The sequence below is a fragment of the Antechinus flavipes genome, chromosome 5 (assembly GCF_016432865.1).
Source record: "Antechinus flavipes isolate AdamAnt ecotype Samford, QLD, Australia chromosome 5, AdamAnt_v2, whole genome shotgun sequence".
Lineage (NCBI taxonomy): Eukaryota > Metazoa > Chordata > Mammalia > Dasyuromorphia > Dasyuridae > Antechinus > Antechinus flavipes.
The window spans coordinates 16079026-16105667 of NC_067402.1; the positions used below are offsets into that span (position 1 = coordinate 16079026).

The following is a 26642-nucleotide window of genomic DNA, read 5'->3' on the forward strand; positions in this document are numbered from 1 at the left end:
CAGATGCACAGCAATTGTAAAAATATACACAATGCAACAGTGATATTAAAACTAGGCCTGTGATACTCTTCCTTTAATTAACATATTAATCTCTCAGTTCCTTAGAATAAAAGAACTCAATATTTTGGGAAAGAGCATGGCAGGAAGGGAAGAGCAATTGCACTCCAGGCAGTCACCCAGTTCTGCTCTGCAGAAGTCACTGCCGGCTTCCATTCCTTTCCCAGTCATATAGAGACAAAGTTTGTTAACCGAAAACTTAATGATAGATTTGGAAGATTTGTTCCCCGTGTCCCCCACCCCCTTTTTGCAATTTTCTCTCCAGTGCTGCTCTAATTGCGAGCCATAAGTATAGGAGTTCGAGGCGGGAAATCCCACTACTCAGCCCCTTGAACCCAGAGCCTTCCTCTGGGAGGAGGAGAATCGAAGAACGCCTGCAAGGAACAAGCACGTTTTGGCCCCAATGGCTGCATCTGGTCCCTCTAGTGTTGGAAGAACATCTGCCCTGGGGCAGGGCCGGAAAATGGGATCGAGCTCCCAGGGCAGAAGGGCCTTTTCGGTGGGCCCGGCCCCTCAGCACCAGCTCACGCAAAACGAGGTGCCCGGGGAGCCCCACATCAAGGGTGGCTAACTTCTCTCCCTTTCACTAGTCATAAGCCCAGGTGAAAAGGGCAGGAGGGAGAAGTGGAGCAAAGAAACCTTTTCCTCTTGCCTCGGGAATGAGCCTTTGCCAATAGGATGGGGAGAATTGAACTCATTAAGTTAATGTGCATTAAAAGCACTTAGACACACATGGCTTAATCTCTGAGACAATCATTTGCTACTGGAAAGCTCAGCCAGGTAGCCCTGACACCAAAGAAATGGGCCTGGGCAGAGCGAGCAGGGAGGGCCACGGAGAACGGGGCGGGAGGGGCCTCTGACTCGGGCTAGAGCTCGGCTAGGGGCCCACGGGGCCACAACGAGCGGGCGGGTTAGCTTGTGGGATCCCGGGGACATGCATCCGAGGAGAGGGCCTGAAGCACGACTGCACAGCCATTCTCACCGTCTCCCTCCTAGGCTCCCTTTCCCTCGTCTTTACTCAGTGAGCCCCACGAGGACTTGGCCCAGGTTGGTGGGGAGACGCAGTCAGATGCCCCTCACGGGAACCTCAGAGCCTCCCAAGCAGGGGAACAGCCCCCCGCCTGTAACCTCCCATAGGGGAAGATGGAGGCCCTGCTGGGGGCCTCTGAAATCTCTCAAAAGTCCTTGGGGGAGGAAACTGAGAAGGCACCTTGAGACCCCTCCACGAGGCTCTAGCAGCCCAGAACTCAGGGGGTCAGAGCTGGGCCCCGGGATGGAGGATTAACTCTCCCCTCACCTCCAACAAACACACCCAAGCTTCTGCCCCTGATTCTGGGCACCTCTTAGCACAAAACCACACCCTGGGCAGAGCGGTCATGGTGGGCAGGAACAAGGCTCGTGGAGGGCCCCAGCTCAGGCCCGAGGGCCCGGGCCCACGGGCACCCGAGAAGCAAAGGGGCAGCTCCCATCTGTGTGTTAGTCTCAGCAACCCACGAGGGTCCCCAAAGGCGCTCGCACCACCTCTTGGCCACACGTATCCGTGCACTCCACAGGCAAGAGAAAATCATAGTAATGGTCCAGCCCCCTGGAGAGAAACTCTTATTTCAAGCTTCATTCAATAAAAGCAAAGACTATGGTTCGCCCCATGGAGTTCCACGTAATGGGATTTAACCTGTACACAAATCCCATTTAGAACCAATTCCCAAAAGGGTCATGGGGGGGGGAGCTTGGTTCAGACAATTATATATGGTATTAGTAAAAAGGTTAAGCACATTCTTGTTCCAAATTCAATCAACTAGAAGTTCCCCTTAAATAATCAAAGAGCGGCCCACAGAAAGATCCAGAACGGGAAAATGCAATTCACATAAAATCAGAAGGGGCCTCCAGCAAGCACTTAGTCCATCCCTTGGAGACGGCCCGAGGCAGCCCATCCCTCAGGACCAGCCCAATGGCCAAGAAGCTTTGCCTGAGTTGGGCTCTAGCCTGACCTCTGTGCGCCTTCTCCCACTGCTCAGGGGCTGTTCCGGGGCCAGGCAGAGGAGTCTCCCGGCCTGAAAGCAGTTCTGGAGCCCCACCTTGCCCCTGAACCTTCTCTTTCCCAGGTCCCCTGGCCGATCCACATGGGACATGACTCCAGGCCGTACCCGCTAAAGTTCCAGGGCCCCGGGTGGGCACACAGCGCTGCGGACGGAGGGACTGTCGCCTCCTTCCCAGGAACGAGGGTAGCCCAAGTCTCTGCTAAACTTGGGAGGGCTTGGGTGGGGTCTTCTAGAGATGGCTGTCAGACCCCAAGGCTGATTCCCACTCAGCTTGCAGCCCACTAAAACCTCCAGATCATTTTCAGACTGACCACACCCCCCCAACCTTCCCCAACTTTCCCAACCCCAGGGGAAGGCTTTCCCCGCCCTCCCAGGGAATTCATCCCACTGGATTCACCGCAGGGTTTGGGAGCCTGGCAAGGTGTTTGTGACTCAACCATGCAGTGTCCGCTCCCGCCCCAGCCCGGGCTCATCTGCAAACGGGATGGGTGTCCGGCTGTATCTTTATCCTAGTCTGGTAAAAAATGCGGAACCATCCTGGGCCCGACCTCTGGGGTCCACGGGGGAGCTGCTGACACCGAACCAAGCGAGTCCGGCCAGTCGCCCAGTTCCCACCTCATCCAATCACACTGTCTCCTCGACAGCACCTTCCCCAGAGGAACAAGTCCTAGGGTTGGGCCACTCAACCTCATTAGGCCTTGTGCCGGCCTCCAAGAGAAATCACCCTCGGGGTGAGTCACAACACGTAGCGGCTCGCTGCATGATGCTGGGGGATCAGAAAGCAGGACCCCAGGACCGGGAGGCTCAGCAGCCCCAGGTCCCCAGGAGCCACCTTCACTCACTCCTTTTGCTTCTGTGCACGATGGACGGGAGCACCCACTAGGCTCCTTCCCAAATCACTGTGACCCAGCGTGGTGCCAGGGGCTCCTGACTGGAGGAGATGACGGCTGGTGGATGCCAGGCCTGTGGGCCTACATGCCCTCACCCGGAAGCTGCAGACGGGGGCGGCCTCTCCTCTCCTGGAGCACTGAGGGCGCCCGCCCTGGAGAGTCCTGACCCAGAGACCCCAGGGTGGAGCCTTCCCCAAGTCCTCCTGACTTTACAAACGACCTCTCCTCCTCTCAATGCAAGAACAAGAGTCAATCTCTCTCCTTCTCCCCTTCCCTCCCTCTCTCTCTATCTCTCTCAGTAGCTACATCTCTCTCTGTCTCTCTCTTTCCACTCACTCTCTCTCAGTATGTCTGTCTGTCTCTCTTTCCCTCCATCTCTCCCCTCCTCTGTCTCTTTCTTTCCCTCTCACTCTGTCTCTCTCTGTGTCTCTGTGGCTCTCTCTCTGACTCTGTCTCCCTCTCCCTCTCTCCCCAGGGCACAAAAGTTCTTCAGGTACAAACAAGATTCACGGGAGCATCTTGAGCCTCATTCTCCAGTCACTTCCTCAAAGACAAGGTCTGGGACTCAGACTGACTCCACAGGAAAGCACGACCCATGTGCTGCCCCCCTCCCAGATCCCAAACCAGCGCCCGGCCCGGCACCCAGCACAGAGCAGGCATCTGGGGTGGGTGAGAGTGAGGAGGGCGGGAGCCAAGCTGAGCACAGGGATGGGCTGGGGGGGGGGGGGGAGAGAAGGTAAATGCTTTAATTGATTTCATTTAGGAAAGAACAGAAAGACAATTCGCTCCGTTTGGGGATGGGTGGGTTCAGGGGCCTGTCCAAGGACATCGGATCTGAAAGGTCCAAGGGGCAGGTCAGGGACACGGCGCGGGCTCAGGAGACCCGGGCTGATACCGAGCTTTGGACACTGCCAGCATAGAGAGCAGCCACAGGAAGGGCTGAGGTCCTCAGACGAGGACAGAACTATCTCTGGCTGTCTGCCAACCCGGCATACGCCCACCCAAGCCGGCTCCCGACTTCTCCTGCTCTGCCCATCTCCCGGCCACCCAGCTTCCCGCCTCGGAGGGATCCTTTCCTGTTCTCTCTCATCCCCACCACCCTCCTCGTCTCACACACACAGCAGCCTCCCAAACAGGGGCCTCTCCTGCCATCGGCCCTGGACACCGTCACCAGACCATCTCTACAAGAGCGTGGGTTACGCCACTTTCCCACCCAAGGACACAGAACAGCCCCCAGAGCTTCCCAGTGCTCCTGGCGCTCCTCGGTTATCTGGTCCCACAACCTCTCATTTTAGAGCCGAGGAGAGATGGGGGCTCTTCCTCTGCAGGGACTCCCTGCTCAGCTACGGGCTGGCTTCCTTCCCGGCTCAGTCCAAGTCCCACCTGCTTCAGCTTGTCCCAGTCCTCCACCTTCGCAGCTTCCCTCAATGATTACCCACAATTCACCCTGTCTCTCCACGTTAGCAGACGGTCTCCCCATTAGACTGGGAGCTCCTTGAAGGCAGGGACGGCACTTCTACCCTTCTCTGTACCCCTGACATGTAGCACAGGGCCTGGTACATCAAGCGCTTAATAAATGACTGGGCAGTGGTGACAAGCAAGGCCCATCAGGGTAGATACGTGGCTGGTCAAGAGCAGACCCCGGCCCCCTCACTCCTGGGCTGCTGCTCTTTCTGCTCCTCTCCCCGACTTTTCCATCAAACATTTGTTTCATCATTCAAGGCCCAACTCTGACTCACTGCACTGGGAGGGCCCCTGGAAGCATCCAAATTTTTTTCTTCTGGCCTCAACCTGTAATTTCGCCAAAAAGGAGAACTCCCCATGTGGACACTCCATCGGCCAGCAGAGATGGCTCAGATGGTAAGGTGCCAACTTTCGCACACAGAGCACATCAGAGGCAAGATGGAACGCCAGGAGCAGCTCCCTACCCACGATGCTCTGCAGCCCATGATCACATCCTCCCACCCATTCCAGTCAATTCATACAAAGAGAAGACAAATTACCTACAAGGCTGTGAACAAATAATCATTAGAATGACTGTGCACTCGGGGCAGCTAGGTGGCGCAGTGGATAGAGCACCAGCCCTGAAGTTAGGTTGACCCTGGGTAAGTCACTTAACCCCAACTGCCTCAGCAAAAAAAAAAAAAAAAAAGACTGCACTTTATATAAAACATCTGGTATTTGCCTAAGATAGCTTTGACTATTAAGTTTCTTTTATTTAAGAAAAAAATTCTGAAATAGTTAAATATTTATTGAATTATGTCCTATCTCTCCAACTCAATCGCAAGCCCCACACACGGCGTACACGCAAGATGCTCAATAATTCCTAGTGCTACGATTATCCCTTATTTGCTTGTGTCTGGTTTCCTAATGGCCGCCCAGACTTCCCAGTCAGCTTCTGAGGGTGAGGAGTACATCATTTCTATTTGGGGATAACCCCAACAACACCCTGGCCGGAGAATCCAATACAACAGGACTACTAAGTAAACGCTGCTAGTCTGAGTTCAATTCTCCTGCAGGAGAAAACGCAAGTCTATTCATTCACTGGCTGATACAGAAAAAAGGAAGTTAAAACAAAAAGGTTTACTGTAACAGACGCTGACAAAGCTGTCTGTCTAACCTTCCAGCCAACCCTCAGCTCCCGAGTAACGTGAAAAATAGACAAAATTAGAGCTTTCATAATCAAAAGTATCTTACGAGGCTGTGGTGAGATGATGTCTAAGCAAGGTGGGAGATTATCTGTGGATCTGGAAAATGATTCCTATTCGAGGGCGCTCTGTGTTTTAAAACATTGTTTCATAATCCATCAGCGCCCGATGGAGAGCAGACCAACTGATTTCTGGAGGAAATGGATGGCCCGATACCTCATTGTACAAACCAGATATGTTCCTCAAAGGTTGCTTATATATGGAATGTTTTCAAATCTATGCATAATTTAGGTGGACTATGAGAACTCACTATTTAAAGGAATCCTGAGGGGGATTTTGCAAAGCAAAAAACCAAACAAACCAAAACAAACCTTTTTTAGAAAGTGAATAATCACCCAGCAATTTATCTTTTTTAAATCCAAATTTCTATCCACCAAATCTGTACACTAGAGGAATGAGATCGAAATGATCCATTACAACCGCAGCTTCTGGGCTGCTTCTGCCGCTAAGCAACGTTAGTTCCTAAATTCCTAATTTTTTTTTTTAACACAAGCTGGTTTTTCTATCACCTTTTTGGCTAAGAAAAATAGGATGGTAGTATTAGCAACAGCTAGCTGAGGCTTCTGTTTTCTTTCTACGTTTCTAGGTTCTTCTCCCCAGAGGTTCCAGATTCTCATTGACAGCATGACGATGGTCTAAGACTGAACCGGATTTGCAACAAATGCCCTCCAAGGTTCTTTTGACCTTTCATAGGCAGAAAAAACAGACTCGAAGGGGTCCTCTCCCTCACCACCTGCCTCCTTTCATCTTACCAGGGAGAATTCCAAATGCACGACACCATTAGAACTGAAAATGTTCTTTTCCTATTATCTCAGATTATTCCAAAAAAGTTTAAATTTCTCCATTAGAAGAAATAACTTTTAAATGTGAAAAATGACCAAAGAATAGGAAATTATTAGAGAAGGGGAAATCATCACACATTAATGCTACCCACTCCATCTACCCCACTGACCCTTATCATAACTGTATTAAGATACTTGAAAGGGAAAGTATCTTTAATACAGGATATGGAGTTCCATTCTCTTTAATAATTTTATCTGATGACAATTTGCTTAATTCCCATTAATACCCTAATATACTCGGGTGCATGATGGCATCAAAATTTAAGAAGCCAATCTACTAGATTATTTTCTTGAATAATTCTCAAATTAAAGCATACAATCAAAATGAACTTCCAAATGATTTAAATATTTCCTTCTTAAATTGCCTTTGTCAAATGAAAATTTGGCATTATTTTTAATCATTATTTTCAAATAAAAAATACTTTTTCTTCTAAAGAATTTTATTCATTTTTGCTTTTGAATCTAAAATTTATTTTCCATCAGGAAAAAAATGTTTCAAATGTATATAGAAAAAAATTGTTACACTATTTTATGCTGCAAGCCATATACAAATTTGTCACCACTGATGTTACAACAAACCAAGTCATCAATAAGGTGTGGGTGCTTTTTTTTTTGAAACACACCACTCAAAAATCAATTATCTCAACTCTTTTGTATAGAGAAGTAAGTAGCACACCTTTCAAGCAACTGGTATTAATGAGCAGACATGACTATAGAATCTCCATCTGTTTTTCTGACAAAGCGGTGGCTACTCCAGCCTCTCATTGAAATTCCATTAATCTAGAGCTCCAAGGTCCAATGCGAAAATCAAAACTCCATCTAACCCTTTATCAGCTCACAATAACCTACAAGTGAACTCTGCCTGTTAGCATGCAGCAAGTTATGATTTTGCTATCAATCAGGCTCTCGGCCAATAAAAGAAAGCGGGCTGCAAACGGTCTGTCTGGCAAGGCCGGGAAGGTTTGTTGTTGTGTTCGGTCCCTTCCCGTTTCTGTAGGGTGTCTGGACTTTGTGAGATTATGCATTATTCTCCTTTGCTGTGATTTAATTGCTACCAGCAATCAAGTCGAAACATCACTGAAGTGTGCTTGAATTTCATTAGAAGATATAACTTATGCTACTTTCCTACAGTACCTAATAAACCATAAAGAAACCAAAACACATATGGCTTGAGGGAATAACTGGAAAATTAGGTGGCCATTTGGGAACTGAGTGAACTTTTGAACCAGAGGAACAGAGAAAAAGAAATATTAAAGGGAAAGACAGACTTAGAATGCACACAGAGATGTGCAGGTTTGACCTTTTCAGTACCTTGAAAATTACATTAGCATTATGAAAAATACATATCATGCTTAGAGTTTATAATCCATCAAAGTTTAGATACTTTGTGAGTGCCTACCATACGGGAAAAGTCAAAAGGACAAAACAACAATCAGATTTGACAAAAGGCCTTTGGGTGACCTGTGCTAATTTGGTTATACTGATTGTTAAAAGCATTATCTTTTTAGTAATTAATACATCATTAGGCTGAGGTCACATGATGAAGGAAAATGATTCAGCAAGGAATACAATGCAAATAAAGAAGTAAAGACCCAGAAAAAGGAAAGCATGTAACAAAATGAAATTTTATAACTGGCGATGAGGAGTCTGAGCAATGGAGCTGGTTTGTTGGGCTTTTTAAATTCATAAAAATAAAGCCTTAGGGAAAAAAAAATTAATCCAATAAACAATGCTGCTAAACCAAATATGAAATAAATAAACCTAAAACTTAAATTTACAGGGTCTAAATGCTGAAATCCTTTCTTCAAATAATCATCAAATTTTGTCAAACATTTTTCAAAAAATAACAAATCACTTTCTCATCATTATATAGAATCAGGCATCTTTTAATGCTTCTTTTTTTGAGAATACACATGTGTTGCCTACATACTTGGCCCTGGAAGCATCCTAGATATTGTAGTTTGATGACTTATAAGAAAGGAAGGATGTAGTTAATTTGTTTTGTTACTACATGATCATAATTTAATAACTGTCCAGTCTTCCTAACAGAATTCACTGAATGGTTTTTCAATCATGTGGATATTTAGCTTGCTGAGGTTTTGCTTTTTTGTTGTTCTATTGTTATTGTTGTTTTTTAAAGAAAGGAATTGAAATTATCTTCACATTCTGCTTTACAAAATTCAAACCATTTTTCCATGAACTATGAATAATTCACATTTATAGTTTCAGACAGAATAATGCTTGCTTGAAAGCAAAAAGGTTTAACTTTTTAAGCCAAAAAAATGAACTAAGTAAATAAAAAGAATTTCTTTTTTTTACCTAAAAATAATGTCTTTGTCAATTGTAAAATCTTTCCTATTAGAAAATATGCTTCTGAATACTAGGTTATGTAAGTTAATGCTCTGTTTGGATGATAAAGCCGTGGCAGAAGTGAAAGCAGCATCTTTTAAAATAGGAAAGCAAAAACAAAAAAAAAAATGTCTTTTTGCTTAAAAAGAAAAGCTTCAGGTTTGCCAAAACGTAGAACTCCACATAAAATGAATATGATTATTATTGCTACACATTGTGCAAAGTTCTGAGTATAAAAAAAGATTGTGTTATTCTGAATCAGTGGTTAGAATGTTTATCACTTATGCATGTACTTGACTTATCCCTGTTCTGCAATAGACATAATTTTATACCTCATAAAAGCAATTTATGCTTCCAAAGGGAATAATCTGGATAACATAAAATGTGGAGTGCTCTGTTGCGGGAAGCATATTTTCATTCAGCAATTGTACTTAGAGATGGAGCTGCACAGTTTGATCATCATATCATGGCAGAAGGCATAAATCACGCCTATGTCTATATGAAACTTTCAGTGCCACAAATTAATATGCATGGCTAATTTATCGATACACATGCCTAATTTATAGCTATAGATCACCCTTATAAGGTTATGATGCTGGAGACGCAGCCAATGTTTCTATTTTCAAAAGAAAAAGCCCACACCACAACAAAAACAAGTTTCATAATTTGTGATAGTCAATAATGTCTGTGATAGCATGAAAATAGGCAAATAATAAACTGCTTTCACTGATTAAATATAAAATATCAAAACAACTTTTGTCCTTTTTTTAAAGCAACAAATCCAGAAAAACCAAAATGTATACAGAAACAGCACTGAATGAAAGCCTGTCTCAATGTGAAAAGGCATAGTAGGAATAATTAATTTAATATTTTATGAACCCATTTTGCATGAAGTTTGCGGGAAAAATATCAATCAAGCAAACTGTTTCATTATTTATAAAATAAATAATACAGCAAGCCATTAAGAAGCATAATAAAATTAAGCAAGAATCTGATAATATTAAATTAACCAACAACGGGCTACTAAAGATATTCACAAAAATGTTCTGATCCCTTGCAAATGTTTCAAAGAACGATTTCCAAGAAAAGGGGTCTTTCAGTTATACTCCTGCATCGTTGGGATGAGGTCAGTATACCGCCGGTACCACTAGAGAGAGCTCTTCAGTTCCTTAAAAAGGTTCTTGGAAAGGTAAGCAAACCTCCAGCTGGCTGCTGAGGCCCAAATCTTCCCTTTCCAACCAGGACCCCCTCCTCGACATGGCGGCCCCCAAAAAGGGGAATCTGTGGGAAATGGCCACCTACCATCAGAGGCTGCCTCATCGTCTTTTTCACAGCGGTCAGATGTTTGGGAGAGCGTATCTGGAGGCCCCGGGAAAGGATCATCATATTCTTCTCCATCTTCTCCATCAACTATAAAAGAATTAAAGAAAAGCCTTTTATAATGCGATGATTTAAAACAAGGCTGCTCTGACAAAATAATCTTAAAGCGTATTAGTGAATACAGCAAAGAGTGCTTTCAAAATAAGTCAAGATTCAATCCTATTGTGATTTACATTCAACTCCCCTCAGATCTCTTCAGAAAAAAAAAAAAAAAGGCACAACCTGTTTTTATCTATCTATTCTAAATGGATATTCTCCAGCAAATTTTGAAATCTGTTACTACAAATGTATACATACACACTATACAAAAATACCAGAGAAAACCAAAAGAGATCCAGCCAAACTTTCAAGCTCTAGATACTATTCACCTCACTCAATAACAGACAATAACAAAATAACGGGATAAAATAGATCATTTGAAACAATCTGAACACCAGGTTATTATAAAAGCATAGAAGGACATAAGATTATAAAATGGCCCTAGCTGCATTACAGGGATCATCAACTTGCAGAGAAAATGCTTTTTTAACAACTTACAAAAAATAAAACTCAAATAAGCTTGTAGCATTTATACCTATCAGCTTTTGCTTTCTTTTTTAAAAAAAATGTTTTTTTCTGGCCAATTTTCCCCCTTGGTTTTCTATTCTTAGTCTCTACCATAAGCTTCAAAAAAAAGTAGCTTTTATAAACAAATTCATCTTGGCAGTTTCACGTCAGATGATTCAGACTTCAATTCATATCAAGTAAAAAGCTATAACAATGAACATGACTATGGTCGGCTGGGGGGGACACATACAGCTCAGCCCTGTATGTGACAGCAGAGCTTTCTGAGATCCAAGGAGACAGATAACATATCAGACACAAAAGCAAGGCGGGATTCATCCCAAGTCTTGCTTTCCTGGGCACTAAGGCACCTCACGGGACTCTGCCAGAGGAAGGGCTGGGCCGTCTTGCTCTCCTCGGCATCAAGGCAGGCACAGGCTGAGCACGGCTGCCTACACCAGTTGCTACTCATGCCCTGTCACGTTTGCACCACATAATTATTATTCGCAACATTCTCTTTCAAGGCTTCTGTGTCAAAGTAACTGAAGATTCAACGTTCATCTTTAATTCCCCGCATGTGGCAGTCGTGCTGGGCATCGATCATTCTGGTCCATATCTAAGCCAAGGCCTCGGTAAGGGGACGCAGTCAGCCCCTTTGCCACTGCCAGTCACACCCCCGTGGGCACGAGGATGTCTTGGCCACCTTCCAGTGGAATTTCAAGAAATAAGGATAATTCTTCAGGTTTGTATTTCTGAGGATCTCTTTTTTCAAGCTACTCCAAGCACTTGACAACCATTCATAATCCTTATGAAGAATTATTATGAGAACGGGTTAATACTCCTTTCAAACATGTGCCAACAAATGTAGAAATCCAGAAAGATGCTTATAAAGGCCAACTTTAAGCACAGAACCACATTTCATGGAACAGTCACTGGAGAAATAATAATTAACAACAATAACTGACACAATTTATATAGAACTTTAAAATTGGCACAAGACTTTTAGACGTGATTTCATTTGATCCTGCCTCAGATTCTAGGATTCGGGGAGCCCATGCACCCCAACATTCTCTTGGAACTCTCTTACTAGACAATTCTCAATTCTCTAGCTAGATCACTGCAGCTTTAAAGGGAATTGCATTTACAAAAGATGTTCTTTTATTTATCTTGCAAATGCTCTAAGATTTCTGCAATAAGTCAAGGTCAGTAAAAAGTCAAGTCCAATAAGAGATGCAAATATACTTTGGTCATGTTACCATGACCTTCTCTGAGGAAGAAAATAACTACTCACCACTTGGAAAGATTATTCAAAAGAAATTTCCAAAGGCAATTCATTTAGGTTTGATATATTAAGAATTGCATGGTGCTTTTTAAAACAGTAATGTATCTGTTGACAGAACTCTTGATCCTTTTGGTAAGAGCTGACATCTACACAAAGCTTTACCAATTCAAGTCAATCTCAGGTAATCTTTGAGACCACATGCTAAGGACCACCACAAACCACAAGCCAAGGATTATTCCTGTTTTACCTGTATGAGGATGTATCCTATAATGAATGTGGAGATACCTAACAGGCTAAAACATGTTTCTATCTGGATGATATTTTTTAATAACACGTTCCTGCTATAATCAACAAAATCGAGTCCAAAGCTGAAAGCAAACAGAAAAAAACCCTCCAACAGATAAATCTGGCAAATCCAAAGAGCATCTTTTAAAGCAAAAATTTTCAAGTAGCAGTGCCATCATAACCTGAGTTTAGGGAGCATTCTATTGTTGACAAAGTACTTTGTGCTAAGACAACTCTGCTAGGTAAGATGAGAAATTTCAAGTTATTATAGTTTAAAAAAGAAAAAACAAGTATACGTCAGTGATCATGCTGATCATTGTTTTAAGCTTTGCAGCCTCCATTTAAGGTTAACTTTGTCTATAATTCACCCATTCTTTTTGTGAAACTCACTGAAATAATTTTTTTAAACCACAGAGGATTTCTTAAAAAAAAAAAAAAAAATTCTATTGAAAACAAATCACACCAGATTTCTGTCTTCACTTTTTGGTTTAGCCAGGATTAACTTCAAGGTCAGGGAGGTGGGAGGCCACCTTTTCCCCACACACTGAAAGGAAAAGGTAGAGTGTTTCAGCATGGCCCTGCACCCCTGCATCTCCCTACTTCACACCTTCCTATAGGCCCTGATGACTCCTTTAAGGTTCATTGGGGCTACACAGAAGCTTAAGCAGAGGGGTCGCTGTTGAGCAGCAGAAAGCATTCCTTCCCTCCAGGGACTCTCAGTATCTGCAAATATACCTGTAAAGACATACATAAATTAAAAGGAAAATGTTCAACCTGTATTGATGTAATAGGAAACTGAACTCCCATCCAACAATGGGCATCAGGTAAACGTATCCAATACAATTTACGGACATAATTGAAAGCATTACAGCCTAATCAGACATCTAAAAGAAAAGCGTGCTCCAATGAAATGTCTATAGAATCATTAGTTGGCAGCCCTTCTATTACAATCACACATAATGTCAGTGCTGCCTTGAGCCTGGGCCAATGACAACAGCATAAATTTTGCATCTCATTTCTGTGGTCATAAAATTAATGATCAGTTTAAAAATACTTCTTTGTAAAAGTTATTGCACAAAGAAAAGACATGAATGTGTCCCTGTTATGTACTCACAAGGATAATTACGGGGTTGTTGCTCATTAATACTGTTTCTTGTTTCCCTAGAAAAGCATTTGATTTATCCTACAACTTTCAAAAGTTTAATTAACGATACAAAGTTAACTGTCGAAAGAGACACTGATTCCACTCTCTGCTTTCTATAATTTCAGTAGCAACTTATAGGTCCAGAAAAATACGGGATTTTGCATTTAGCTACAGAAGTCTCTTTCTTGGGAAAATAATTTTTAAAGGCGTATTATTTCGGTTCAAATTCCTCTCCTTCATTTTGCTTAAATAGTCCCCGATGTGGTCCCAGATATACTGTTCTATATTCTAAGCCTATGAAAACATTTAAAAAGATATGTCTTTCAGCAATATCTAAAGAACATAGAGAAAATAATTTACCCCTTATTTTTTAAAGTGCAATCCTAATCTTTCTGAAATGAAATGTTAACTATAAAATAATAAATGGTCGCTATCCCCCATTTTATAGTTTATTTAAAAAAAAAAAACTCACCAATCTGGAAAAAGTAAAATTAATTTAAGTCACAAATTAGACTCTGAAGATCTTAATCTGTCATTCTGTGTGTTTGGTTCATTTAGCTGTGTCTGTAAACCTAAAATACAACTGTGGACTCGGGCCTCTAACCTGACATTTCTTATGGGAAACTACTTGAAGTCCATAAACTTTGTGGGGCTCTGGTCATTCCAAATAGGCCACTCCTCTTGGTCACTCTTTTGTTATACGATGGCTTATTTATAGGAATAAATCCAAACATCAAAAGGCAACTATTTTCACCAAAGTGAAAGAAAGCCAGAAAAATTAGAATACTGGGTCTCAAGCATTACTTTTGAAATAGACTCCTACTTCTCCCCAAGGGGCCCCACAATCGCCTATGGCGCATATACGTGGACCTGGGGAAAAAATAATCTATAAGTAAATTGCACGGATTTCATCCTGGAGCCAACTTTCACTGAAAGTCCACTGCGCAGGGAGGAGCATTAGAAAGGAAATAAAGAGGCATTCCTGAGTTCCGGGAGCTCTTTAGCCAGTCTCAAGGCCTCAGCTCACTGCGGACTGAATAAAAAGAGGCGCCTTCTTGCCTGCCATAAACACCATTTGTTCTGGCCATTAATAAACTTCCGAAGTGATACCTGGCATGTGACAGAATATCACAGTGCAGGCCCACAAGCCTGACTGGCCAACAGGCCAGGACATGGGGAAATGATTTCTAAGTAAATGTCACATATGCGTTTCATCACTGACTATTCACTATGTGCCGTCACTGTCCGCCTAGAGACAAGATCTATGCTGTTGTCTACAGAAACAAAGAGAAAGACAGGTTTTTAAAAAAAACAGCTAGTCTGGAGGTGGAAATTCCACCTATTTTTATTCAGCTTCTAAAGATCATCAAAACCAAAACTATTTTGCATATCTCGAAAATTGTTCATATTAGTTCTTTGAAATTTAGGTTTAAAAAAATGTTTTAGAACAATCTTCTGGGTCTATTCCTTATTTTAATGCAAGAGTGACTCTCATTAGCCAATGGATAGGTTCCTCAAATGTGTAAAGTTAATTTTTTTAAATGCAATTCTACTTAGAAATCAGATTTTGTGAGCAGGAAACATCAGTAAGATAGAGATAACCCAGTTCGTGGCTCTCCATGCTTACAGAGAAGTAACGCAGACCTAGAAAAAATGGCCAGCCCAAAGTCACAACTGAAGTGACAGGGCCCAGGAAGAATCAAGGTCTTGGGATCGAAAGATCAATGTTCTTTCCCTCTGGTAAACCAACCTTCTGGGAAGCTTGCTACTTAGCCGAAGGCTCAGCCTAATCCTTTTGTGAAACTAACAGGCGCCTCCAGTAGTCTCTTTGGTAAAAGCCATCTTGTATGTCTTGTATTTATTAAAGGAATTAAAGCAGGAATTCTTGTTATATTTAATTAATACAAATTATGTTTTTTTCCCCAAAAGTTCAAAGCATTTAATCCATTTACTATCTTATCTATACCACACACTCCCACTCACTAATATGCTGTCATTCTCAAACATCAGAAATGTTTTAAAAAAGAAGAGGTCTAAAATCTAAAATAAAAAAATGATCCTGTCTAAATGGAGCAAATAACCCTTAAACTAACTGAAAGCAACGAGGTGAGCTAAGGATAAGTTCTAGAGATCTAGATTCCAATCATATAAAAGAAAATAATGTGGAGAACAATTTGAAAATTTTACCCCAAATCCCAGTGCTACCTAATTGATGAGGTTTGTCAGCTAGAAGCTGTATGGAAGAACAAGTCGGGCTTTCAATACTCTTAAGGGAATAGAAAAAGGAGAGTCCCATTCTGCTTCCTTCATTCAGCTCCTCAGAGGCCTTTCAGAAATAGCATTGCCAGCAACAAAGCTATTTTGGAGCCTGCTCTGGGGAGACAAGTGCACATGGGTAGCAGATAATAATCATAGCTACCATGTAGATAGAGCTCTAAAGTTTGTAAATCACTTCACAACTATTATCTTATTTGAGCCTCACAACAACCCTGGGAGGGAGATGCTGTGATTATCCCTATTCTACAGATGAAAAGTTAAGAGTCAAGCTTTAACATTCAGGGGCCCAGGGAATCTGGGAAAGGCTTCAACACAAGCAAGTTATTCTTATTTCAGACTGAAAAGGAAAAATTCTCTTCGGCTTAATGCTTTGAACAGTATGTTGATTTATTCATTTTAGAAATTGTCAATCCTCCCAAAATGCAAATCATACTTTCAAGGGTATGTGTATGAATGCTTTTTTTAAGGGTGGAAGTTCTATTTGCTCTAAAAACACTAAAACTAAAAAAAAAAAAAAAAAATTTACATCAAAAATGATCATATTTGGAAATTGCACTTTTATTTCAATAATATCAATCTGGATATTTAGTAGTGGTTGTTGTTGGGTTTTTTTAAATAAAGAACAGGATTAGAATAAGTGCACCCAGCACAGGGATGGGCACGAGCAAGCCTGCCATAAATTCTCCTTGATGGACTGTTGATTGCAGGCATCTCTCGTATTCAAGCGATGCTAAAAGGAGAAAAAACAGAGGCACCCAAAGATTGCTATTATGGCACCGTGAACATGGAGGAGAGAGTCAGCCTTAGGTTACTTCAAGGTGACCCATATAGGCTAGAGCCAAAGAGAAGAGGAGAGCTCTCTGCCCGGGGACAAAAGCTGCACCAGAAACTTCAGCAGGCGCTGCTCCCCCTAGGTCTGTCTCTGTCTCTCTCTCCTCTCTTCTTCCCTCCCCCCATCTTTCTCACACACAGTCAGAATTCTATCTTCTCCGATCACCAATTCCTAGGCCTGCATCCAAATCTTCACCTGTTCATGATTTAGCAAACCAGAAGTTTGGGGGAAATTGTTTTTAGAAGAGCTTCAAGTTTGGAAATGGAGGCCCAATGGCTCAATCTCCCGTAGGCTTTCCCTGTGTCTCAATGATGGACTTCCAGCTGATCTCTCGCCTTGCTTTTTTAATAAGCAGAGCTGAGGAAGAGCTAACCTGCCAGAACGGTGTACAGAAGTATGTTCTATAAATAGCTTTGTGGCAGAAAATAGTTTGCTCTTTTATCAGGTTGGGCTCATTTTTTGATTTCTACCAAATAATTTTTTTTCCTTAAAGACTGAGCATATCTCTCTCAGAAACGCAATTTTCATACTGACATACCTGAACAGATCCAAAAAGAGAAAAGGGGAAATTCCAAAAATTTGTTGAATCATTTTCTGTTATTGAATCATTTTCAATTAACAGCATGATTTCATATTTTTTTACTTCTTAAATGTTCTTGCAAATAGGTTCCAATAAAAGAGTTCAATATAGTTGACTAAAGTGAAAACATTTCTAGATCAAAAAATCATGTGCATATTTCTATTCATCTCTTTAAAAGGGAAGAGGGAAGGGGAATATGCTACCTCTATAGTACATTATAATAACATTATCCCTAAATAAAAAAAAAAAAAACAAGTCTTTATAAAAGGCAAGGCAGTTAAAATTTATAAGTTGGTTTAATATTTAACTCAAGTTATAATACCATGAATATATTTTACTTGAAGAGAAAATTATTTGTATTCGCTATAGAAATGAAGGCAGAGATTTAAGGGGAAAATAAATATTTGCTTAAGAGAGAATGCTTCAATTATTTAAACAAAAAGAAAGGAAGGAAGGAATGAAGAAAGGAAGGAAAAAAGTAAAGGAAGAAAGGAAGAGAAAGAAAGAAAGAAATTCAAAAAAAGAAAGAAAAAAGGAAGGAAAGAAAGAAGGAAGGAAGGAAAGAAATTCAAAAAAGAAAGAAGAAAAGAAGGAAGGAAGAAAGGAAGGAAGGAAGGAAGAAAGGAAGGAAGGAAGAAAGGAAGAGAAAGAAAGAAAGAAAGAAAGAAAGAAAGAAAGAAAGAAAGAAAGAAAGAAAAAGGGAAGGAGGGAGGGAGAAAGGAAGGAAGGAAAGAAGGAAGGAAAAAAGGAAAGAAGGAAGGAAGGAAAAAGAGGGGGGAGAAGAAAAATGTTCCTTCTGACCCTCAAATCCTGGGATGCGCAATATCTTTTTAAATATTTTAAAATGAACAGTGTGATTTCGTTTCACCTGTTTGATTTCAGATTTATAGAAAAAGTGCTCCATTTATTCAAACTGGCAGTGCCTTCTCACTCTCAGATGGCATAGATATGAATTAGGTTGTGGCATCTGCTATCCCCAGCTCAAAGGTACCATGCTATTTTCTCCTCAAATCCCAAATCCAGTTTCACATAGACTTTGCTGACCTCACACTGTGACCCTCATACCAGCATCCACAGGCTACAGGTCATGACCTCGTAAATTTGCATCAAGGAAATAGGGCCATTGCAGGTTTGGTTACAGAACAGGAGGCTGCACCAAGGGAGTGAAGGTTCCGCTTCTCAAATCTGATGTTAACTCAGCCCCACAATTTTATCTCAGTTCTAGTAGAAAACCTGGCATATACAATATAATTCATGGTGTTTTTTTTCAAGGAATGTGAAATTCACCCCTTTCTGAAATCTGAAAATGTCCATGATGCTCACTGATTCACATTAAAAAAAAAAAATCCATTTCTCCACAGCTTTGAAATCATCCTATTGAAAGTTGCCATCCAAAATAATGTCTTAATCAAAAAAATAAAAAATTATTTTAAATATTAAATTGCAATTACCAGAATAAAAACATCCCTTTAAGGATGTGGCTCAACAAACGCTTCCTCTCTCTATCACATTGTCCATTGAGTTTTAAGGAACATCGGGCTATTTTTTTATTTCTATTTTATATTCAATGTGTAACATCAGCTAGATTACCTTACCTACCACATTTCTCCTGTAATATGCTTTGAGTAACATAAGCCCTAAAAATGTTATTAAATTGCTCGAATCTCGTAGAACAGCTGTGCCCAGAGTAAATCCTGGAGATGAGGTTTTTAATTTTTTTTCTCAGCAGGGGGAGCTAACACCCTCGTCCTAGAAGGTCTGTCAATGTGCAAACTGAAAATTCAAATTCTGACTTAAACTATTAAACTTCAAACATTTAACTTGCTCAAAGAGAAAAAGACAACAGAGAAACAGGTTTTAAAACTTCCAACAAACTAAGCATTTAAAATGTACCTTTGTCTTGGAATTCTTGAGGATAGCTGCAAAACAAAAGCAAACAAAAAAACATTACATTTGAAAATCAAAGACTACTCAAAAGAAGGGCTTCAATAACTCAGGGGGCAACTTCTGAGGTTCTCAGTTTTTCTATGGTGTTACAAATTTACATTGCTTTATTCCTTAATGTTCTCATTTGGAGTAACGAAATTCACCCAATATTTGTCAAGTTACAGAATAGGTCGAAACTCATCAACAGAATTAAAATTGCAGCAGTTTCTTTTTAAGAGCTACAAAATTCTGCCTTTTAAAAAATCCTTTAACACGCTTTCACTTGAGGCTACATATATAACCATTTCGAGGCTTAAAAATGAGAAGACAGTCTCCAATGTGGAAAATGACATTTTACATCCAGAAGGCTCAATTTGTTCCATAGGCACCATGCCATCATCAGACTCTAACAATGCTTAAACAGCAATATCCACATTTTGCTAACACCACCTTTTTTTCGTGATATACAATCAAGAATATATCTAAGAGGCAACTTTTTGACAAGCATAAACAAATCTCTTTATTTCCACTTCTAGTATTATTACCATTGGATTTTTTTTTTTACTCCTCCATACTTAATACCAATTAAATCAGAATGTAATTTTAATACATAGTAATCAAATTTCTTATTGAAATGATAATTACAAAACTGTTTATAAGGGAGAAATTATTAATAAAAATCAAGGGACTTACGCAGACTTTACATCTTTTATCTTCTTAATAAGGGAGTCTCTCTTTTCCTTTGATTTCTTGGATAAATTTTCCCCTTTGAGTGTTTCTGCTACAAATGTCTCAAGATCTAAACAAGGCAACATGAGAAAAAGGATACAAATGATGAGAGCAGATCATTCCCTGGAGAAACAAGGACAAGGACTGTTCCTGCCTATAGGTGTTTAGTATGGGTAACATTTGTTAATGTTATTTTTCAATTCCAAGCATAACAGTTGAAACATGTTTCAAATACCAACTTGGACAAATGTGCCAGCCACTGAGCTACCACAAAGCTGTCTGCTCTGCTTATGCTTACAACAGCAAAGACTGTTTTGATGTTGAACATCATTAAGCTGGAGAGAAGCGCACAAGTTTTAATAAACTAAGATACTCCATAAAATATATGCTCTAGTTTAAAGCGTACATATAAAATCAAGTCAAGAGCTTTTATGCCTGCTACAGTAATTGTCTAAGTTCCTGTGTGCCCAAAGTATTCACAATATTGTATAATGAGATTAGACAGCCGTTCCCCCTACCCCCCAGGAAACACAATTTCAGGTGCACACTTTCCTTCCCTGTTTTTTGTCTTGTTTTGTTTTGTTTTTAAGCGATGACATTCCCTTTATCCTTCTGAAGAACAGGCCTCCATTTTTCCTGCTGAGACTTCCAAGTGAATCCGCTCCCACCTCACTCTCCAAATCAGTCATCACTTTCAAGATTGTGTGAGCCCCCCCACACTTTATTTTAAAAACAGAAAGGAAGCACAAATAGTTTCTTCCATTATTGAAAAATAGATCGAACAAGAAGTTAGGCATTTGTAATTTCATATATATCTCTCTGCATTGCCTCATTCGCTTAGGAAAAAAAAAACCCTCAATAAATTTCAAAGCATATTTTGGCATTTAGTTCTCTATCAGAAGGATTTTAACCTCAGCTTTTATGCTGCTTTTTATAGCACCTCTGTTATTTTTTGAGTAGCCCAGATATCATTGTATGGCCATTTAAAAAAAAAAAAAAAACATACTAATAGTGTTTTCGGAATTTCAAGGTGCCCTGGGAGATCATTACTGAAAACATTCTCCTGTGTCATAAAATCAGGATTGGGATTCACTGTACTAGTCCTTAGCAGGTGTCCAGTCGGCTTTCTACTCTCTTTACCAGGCTTTCCTTTGAAAAGAAAGCCCGGCAAAGTTTACTGTTATCACCTGATTTCTACAGATGAGAAGATTTTCTCAAAACAAAATAGACACTCTTGTCTATTCAAAATTATTCAAGCTACCCAAGTTCCCATGTACCAAAGATGCAAGTGACCTGAAAAATCTGTGAGCCTGATTTCCAATTGAAACCATAATTTTCAATGCCTGATTTCAATATACATTTTGAACAAATGAAAAAATATAGATAATTTCACCTTATGGAAAATTAGTGAAGGAGATCCTATCCTACCCCAAATTTAAAAAAAAAAAAAAGTTCGATCTTTTCATTCATTAAAAAAAAAAAAAAAAAACCCACAAAGTTCCTCAGCTATTAGTCCATCAGTTAAGTGAGACAATGTTACATAAATGTCAAAGTTCAGAAACATCAAAACGGAATGAAACCATCAAACAGGCGAGGAGGCTTTGTCCCACGGGGCGTCCAGATCGGGGGGAGGGAAGAGGTTCAGAACTCGACCAGTTCGGATTACGGCATTTATTTCGCCTTCGGAAAGTGTACATTCAAATTCTCAATGGAGCCCAAAGCAACTTTGAGAAACAGGTTTAATTTTTTCCCCCAATTTCCCCCAGTCTCTCTTCCTTCACTAAGCCACCCTTTAAGCATTCAAACAATAACTTCCACTTAAAAACAAGCCACGGGCTTTCCCAACCTTGCCCCGATCGCGCGCTAGCAAGAGAAATAGAAAAGTCAACTTTTCGTTTCTTTTCTATTCTTTGCTAAAACGCCGAGCACAAAGCCGAGTGAATCGTCAGCTTAATGGTATTTTCTCTCAATGTTTGTCTTTAATTCCCCCTTCCTCAAGTATTTAATTGCCTATTTTACATTTTCATTATGCAACCCAAGTTTAAACAAATCGACTCCACTCGGCATCTCCCCAAGCAATAACAGAACAAATTACGGCCCAAAAGTTATTTCTTCCAAAAGTCATTTCAGTTCTCTAATAAAGTAAGAAGGCTGCAATATTCCTTTACAAAATTCAGCCCTCCCAAATCCTGGCGCTGGGGGAGGGGAGAGTTGGGGTCCTGGGGCGGACGGAGGTGCCGAGATAGGGGCTCATCACAAGGACGGCTAAGCGTTGCATGTGGGGCGTGGGAGAGGACGGGAAAGAATGGGGATTGCTCCCCATGTGCGTTCACATTGGGCACCAAGTTTAAGGGGAGGGGGAGCAACGGTAGGCTTTGGGCGGTCTGAAATCTCCTTCTCACCTCCCACCCCCCACCCCTACCTTCGATGCCATTTCATAATCTAAGCAGACTGATCTCGGAGGGCTCCCAGCATCCCCAGTACTAGGAGACCCCAGAGGAGCCAGGCTTCCGGCAGCTGCCCAAGGGCTGCCCTTCCTCCACCCTCCCGGTCAATCCTCCCTCTTCCTCTGTTCTTCCTCCTCCTCCTCCTCCTCCTCCTCCTCGCTGCCGGACTCCTCCTGGAGCTCACAGCATCCTTGGGAACCTCTTTAGAATCCTCCACCAATTATGAAGGGAGAGGGAGCTGCTCCCAGGACACCTAGAGGAGACCCACGGGGCTGGGGAGGTAGGGTGGCCCAGTTGGTGCTGGCCATCAGCAAAGGCCTTACTGCAGACGGGAGCCAGCAAGGCCCGGGGAGCTGGTTTTGTGGGACGGGAACCTGAAGCTATTTCCTTCCAGTTGTGATGAATGCTATGTGGCTAGCCGGCGTCCCAGCTGGGGGCCCACTCTGACCTGGTCTGCCTAGCACAGCTAACACCGATTTTTTTGGCTAACTGGCTCAACAGTTGTTAGGGGGATGTCACTCAGGGTCCCTGGATTTCTCCACCCCTCCTTTCAGCCAGTCTCCCCACACAGCTCACAGCTGAGAAAGATAAGGCTCAGGGAGCCACAGTAAGCAAAGAGGGAGGGAAGGGCGGATTCCAGTGGGGATCTACCTACTGAGAACAAGGATATACAAAATGTTCCAACTGATCACCCTGATGGCAGCTGGAGCTCCAGGCACACTGATGAAATGGAAGCTCCTACACCATGGAAAGGAAGGGCCAAAAGCCTTGGCCAGGGACAAAATAAACTGACTGCACTTGCTCCAAGTTCTCCCCTCTCCCATCTTCCTCTCCTATGCCCAGAGTGCTGAGGTCATGCAGGAAGGATTGGGCAGTGGATACTAACCAAGCCAGGCCTCCTCTGGGCATCCTTACGAGATAAAAAACTCCCCACCCCGGCCATCCTTCCTGGCTAAGGAGCAAAGTAGCCAAGGCAGACTCTGACACCATCTCTGGAACACAAGGGCAAAGAGAAGACAAAATGGGGCCTGGGGCAGGAGTCAGACCGGAAATGGGGGGGGGGGCGCTACCTGCCCAAGCCACCCAATAAGGTTCCTTTTCTCCTTTCACCAGCATTTCTAGAGTGACTAAGGGGTGGTCAAAATCATACCCCAAAGCAGGGTTGGACAGGATAGTCCTTTTTAACAGGCTAACAATAACAGAGCCAGCAGTTCCCCTGGGAGTGTGCAGGGTGGGATGGCCCCTATGCAATTATGCAGAAATTTCACTGAGGATTTTGCCCTCCTCTCAAATCACAGGGTGCTAAGTCTGTGACTCTATTGCAAGCCATAAAATCAACCTTCCAGTTGCCAAACTTCTCCCCCCCCCCCACCCCCAACCTCAGTTCAATGAAGAGAAAACCCTGAAAAGCTCAGGACATTTGCACCTTAGGATTCAAGTATGATCACTAGGCTAAGTGCGCACACTGATCGATCACACAACACCCCATGTGGCCCTGACTGCTTCACTTCCCATCCCTCTTACTTTTTTGAGCTGGGAACATATTTTCATTTGGTATTCATGGGAACGCATGGGCTCCAAACTGTTTGGGGAGGGACTCCAGCCTAGCATTTGAGCAAGGGTCAGAAGGAAAAGACAAGCTTGCCCATTAGAAACCTAACAGTGAGAACAGGCAAACTGGTAGAAGTGGGCCCAGGAAGATCAATGGAACCAGATACCTTGAGCTGGAAAGCAGCTAATTGAAAACAATGATTGATTGAATTAATCAATGCTCGAGCCTTTGCTTTGATCAATTATTCCATCTGAGGTGTGGTGGAGGCTTAAATTTGGGGTGACCCCCCCCTCCCAACAGAGAAGCATAAGGAGAATTACAGCCATAAGAGTATAAACCCAAATCACTTAGAATCAAATGATTGGACAATTCCGTTTAAATTGGCTTCGGACGCTAAATTAGTGTCTATTTTGTTCTGAAAACGGAGAGTAACCAAAATTCTGCACTGCTCTGTGGCTAGGCTACAATTAGGAGGGAGCCTGGCAAAGACACACATTAATAAAAATCAGGGCCTTGTCACAAATCATGTTCAAAGCACAACAAACTGCCCAGAAGCCTAAAATGTGCTCTCTAGTCATTGTTCGAGAGTGTCTATTGTAATGTGCTGGCATATGATTGGAAAAGAAATGTAAACTCACTGGGATGAGAAAGATAGACTTGGCTTTAATTGAAAAAGACAAACTAAGTGAATGATGAGTATATAAAACCTACCCTATGCCATTTTTATCACCCATAGATGACACTTAATCTCAAATTTATGAGACAACTCAACTGGGTTTCGAATCACTAGAGGCTTTTCTTACAAGAAGATCTCTGTATTTCTTCTTTAAATACTGGTATCTGCAAAGACTATCTAGAAATGTTCATATAATGCTCATTGTTCGGTATATTTGGATTCCCTTTTAATAAGAATAAATAGCCGTTTGAGAAGAGGAACTCGGAAAATGATTCGGAACAATTAAGAGGCTCATTCGGGGATGAGGGTTAGGAAATCAATCTGGAATACAACAATAACAGCAACAAAAAGATGCCGATGACTGTTTCCAGTACAGAGACAAATGGGGATGAGCTGGATTTGCCTACACAAAGCTCTTCTGCCTGCCGGGAGGCTCGGGCTCACTTTCCGGTCAGACTTTCCCCATCGCCCCTCATGCTACTGGATAGAATCTCCTCAGTTCTAATTGCCAACTGGGCCTGGCCTAGGCAGCCATGCTTTGTCAGGAAAATCCAGGTGCTGAAGGAGGTAGCTCCTGGTGACTCAGTAGGTGGCAGTCTTCCCTTTACATACTCAGATGGTGCCCCAGAACAGTGTTATAGGGAACTTTAAAAAAATGGTGAGACTAATTTTAGAGGGAAAATAAACCCAATATACTGACCACAAAATCCTGAGGAACTTGGGTAAGGCTGGTCTAAGGTAAGGTCATCTTCTACAGTGGGGAAATGGGGCCTCTTCACCTGGACACTCTTCAGCCTCCCAGAGATCCTCTTGGCAGATGCTTCAATAGCCAAGACAGGGCTGCCACCTGATGCCAAGGCTGAGCCCCAAAACTGTCTGTTGGCCAGAGTTCCAGCTGCCTGGCTTGGCTGTCCAGGCTTCATCATCACTAGATCCACTGAAAACCGGATCCCAGAACTTACTTTCCCTTAATTTTTCAAATTTTAGAGTTGAGAAGGTAATCGAATGGGCAAAATTTCTGTCTAAGTGACTGACCCAATGGATTTAAAATGGCGGGTCTTACCCTTTGCCTTTCCCACTTCATCCATTGTAACCTGGTCAGAAGGTAAAAGCCAGGGCTAGACATGGATTAAACTCCAACTGATTTCTGGAGAAGAGAAGGTGGATCCAAATAGTAATTTGGGATTATTGGTGACTTTTAGTGATCCTGTCTCTCCCTTTATTATGAAGAAAATGGAATTTTATTTAACAGCACATGCCATAAAGCTTTCCTATTCTCTTACCTACATGAATAATTTGTTCATTTACAGAAGGAAAATTTAGACTCTAAGGTTTAAATGACAGATAAAATGAAGGTAAACTAAGCAAACCGAAATATGTCTATTTGTAAAGTTTATCATTTTGTTAAGTGTGTTTATGACAACCTGGCTTCCAAGAACAGAAAATTTTTTTAAAAATTAGTATGTGGGAAAAAAATGAGCTAGAAATTTTTTGTTTTTTAAATTAGAGGATGATCAACAGTTTTGAGGATGCAGGAATAGTCAATATTACCAGCAGCATAAACACAGCACAATGCAGGACAACGATAAATTTTATTCACGAGGACGGCAAAGCCTGAACAAAACCAGAAACAGAATAAAAAAAAAAAAATCACAAGATGCAGCATCCAGGTAACTTTCATTCACTCGGGTATCTCTTGGTCCCCATTCTTCTTAATGGGAAGAATCAAATTAGAATCGTATTTGAACATGAACTCCTTGCAGACGGTGACCTCTGATTCCCTGTGGAAGAAGGCTCATAAGGACCCTAGCAGCAGTTAAGAAACACCAGCTGTCACTGCATCTTCAAAAAGATCTCCACAATTTGATGGGCCTCCATGTCCATCTAAAGGCCAGCTCTCCACCAGGGCTCATTCTAAGCCCGGGGAATGTTGGCACGAACCTTGCACCACCTGGTGGCCTGAGACCAGTTATTTTCCCCCATCAAATATGTAAACTCCAGGCCCTCAGTCCCTAATGCCACAGAACGCCCCAGGCAGGAAGATGTTCGCATGGCCCAACCATTCCATCAGACATCTTTCTTAAGGGGAAGAGAAGATGTTCAT

At 42.0% G+C, this 26642-nt stretch overlaps 1 protein-coding gene across 3 annotated transcripts in view; it reads right to left on the reverse strand.

The window, feature by feature from the left end:
* The window catches only part of SKAP2 (src kinase associated phosphoprotein 2), a 163107-nt gene that overhangs the window by 131833 nt on the left and 4632 nt on the right, over positions 1-26642 (reverse strand). For all 3 annotated transcript variants that reach the window (XM_051963490.1, XM_051963491.1, XM_051963489.1), the window contains exons 2-4: positions 19828-19933; positions 19102-19127; positions 10188-10295 (exon numbers count right to left, since the gene is read on the reverse strand). In XM_051963490.1, coding sequence (XP_051819450.1) covers positions 10188-10295; positions 19102-19127; positions 19828-19933 — 240 coding nt within the window. The remainder of the gene's footprint in view (positions 1-10187; positions 10296-19101; positions 19128-19827; positions 19934-26642) is intronic.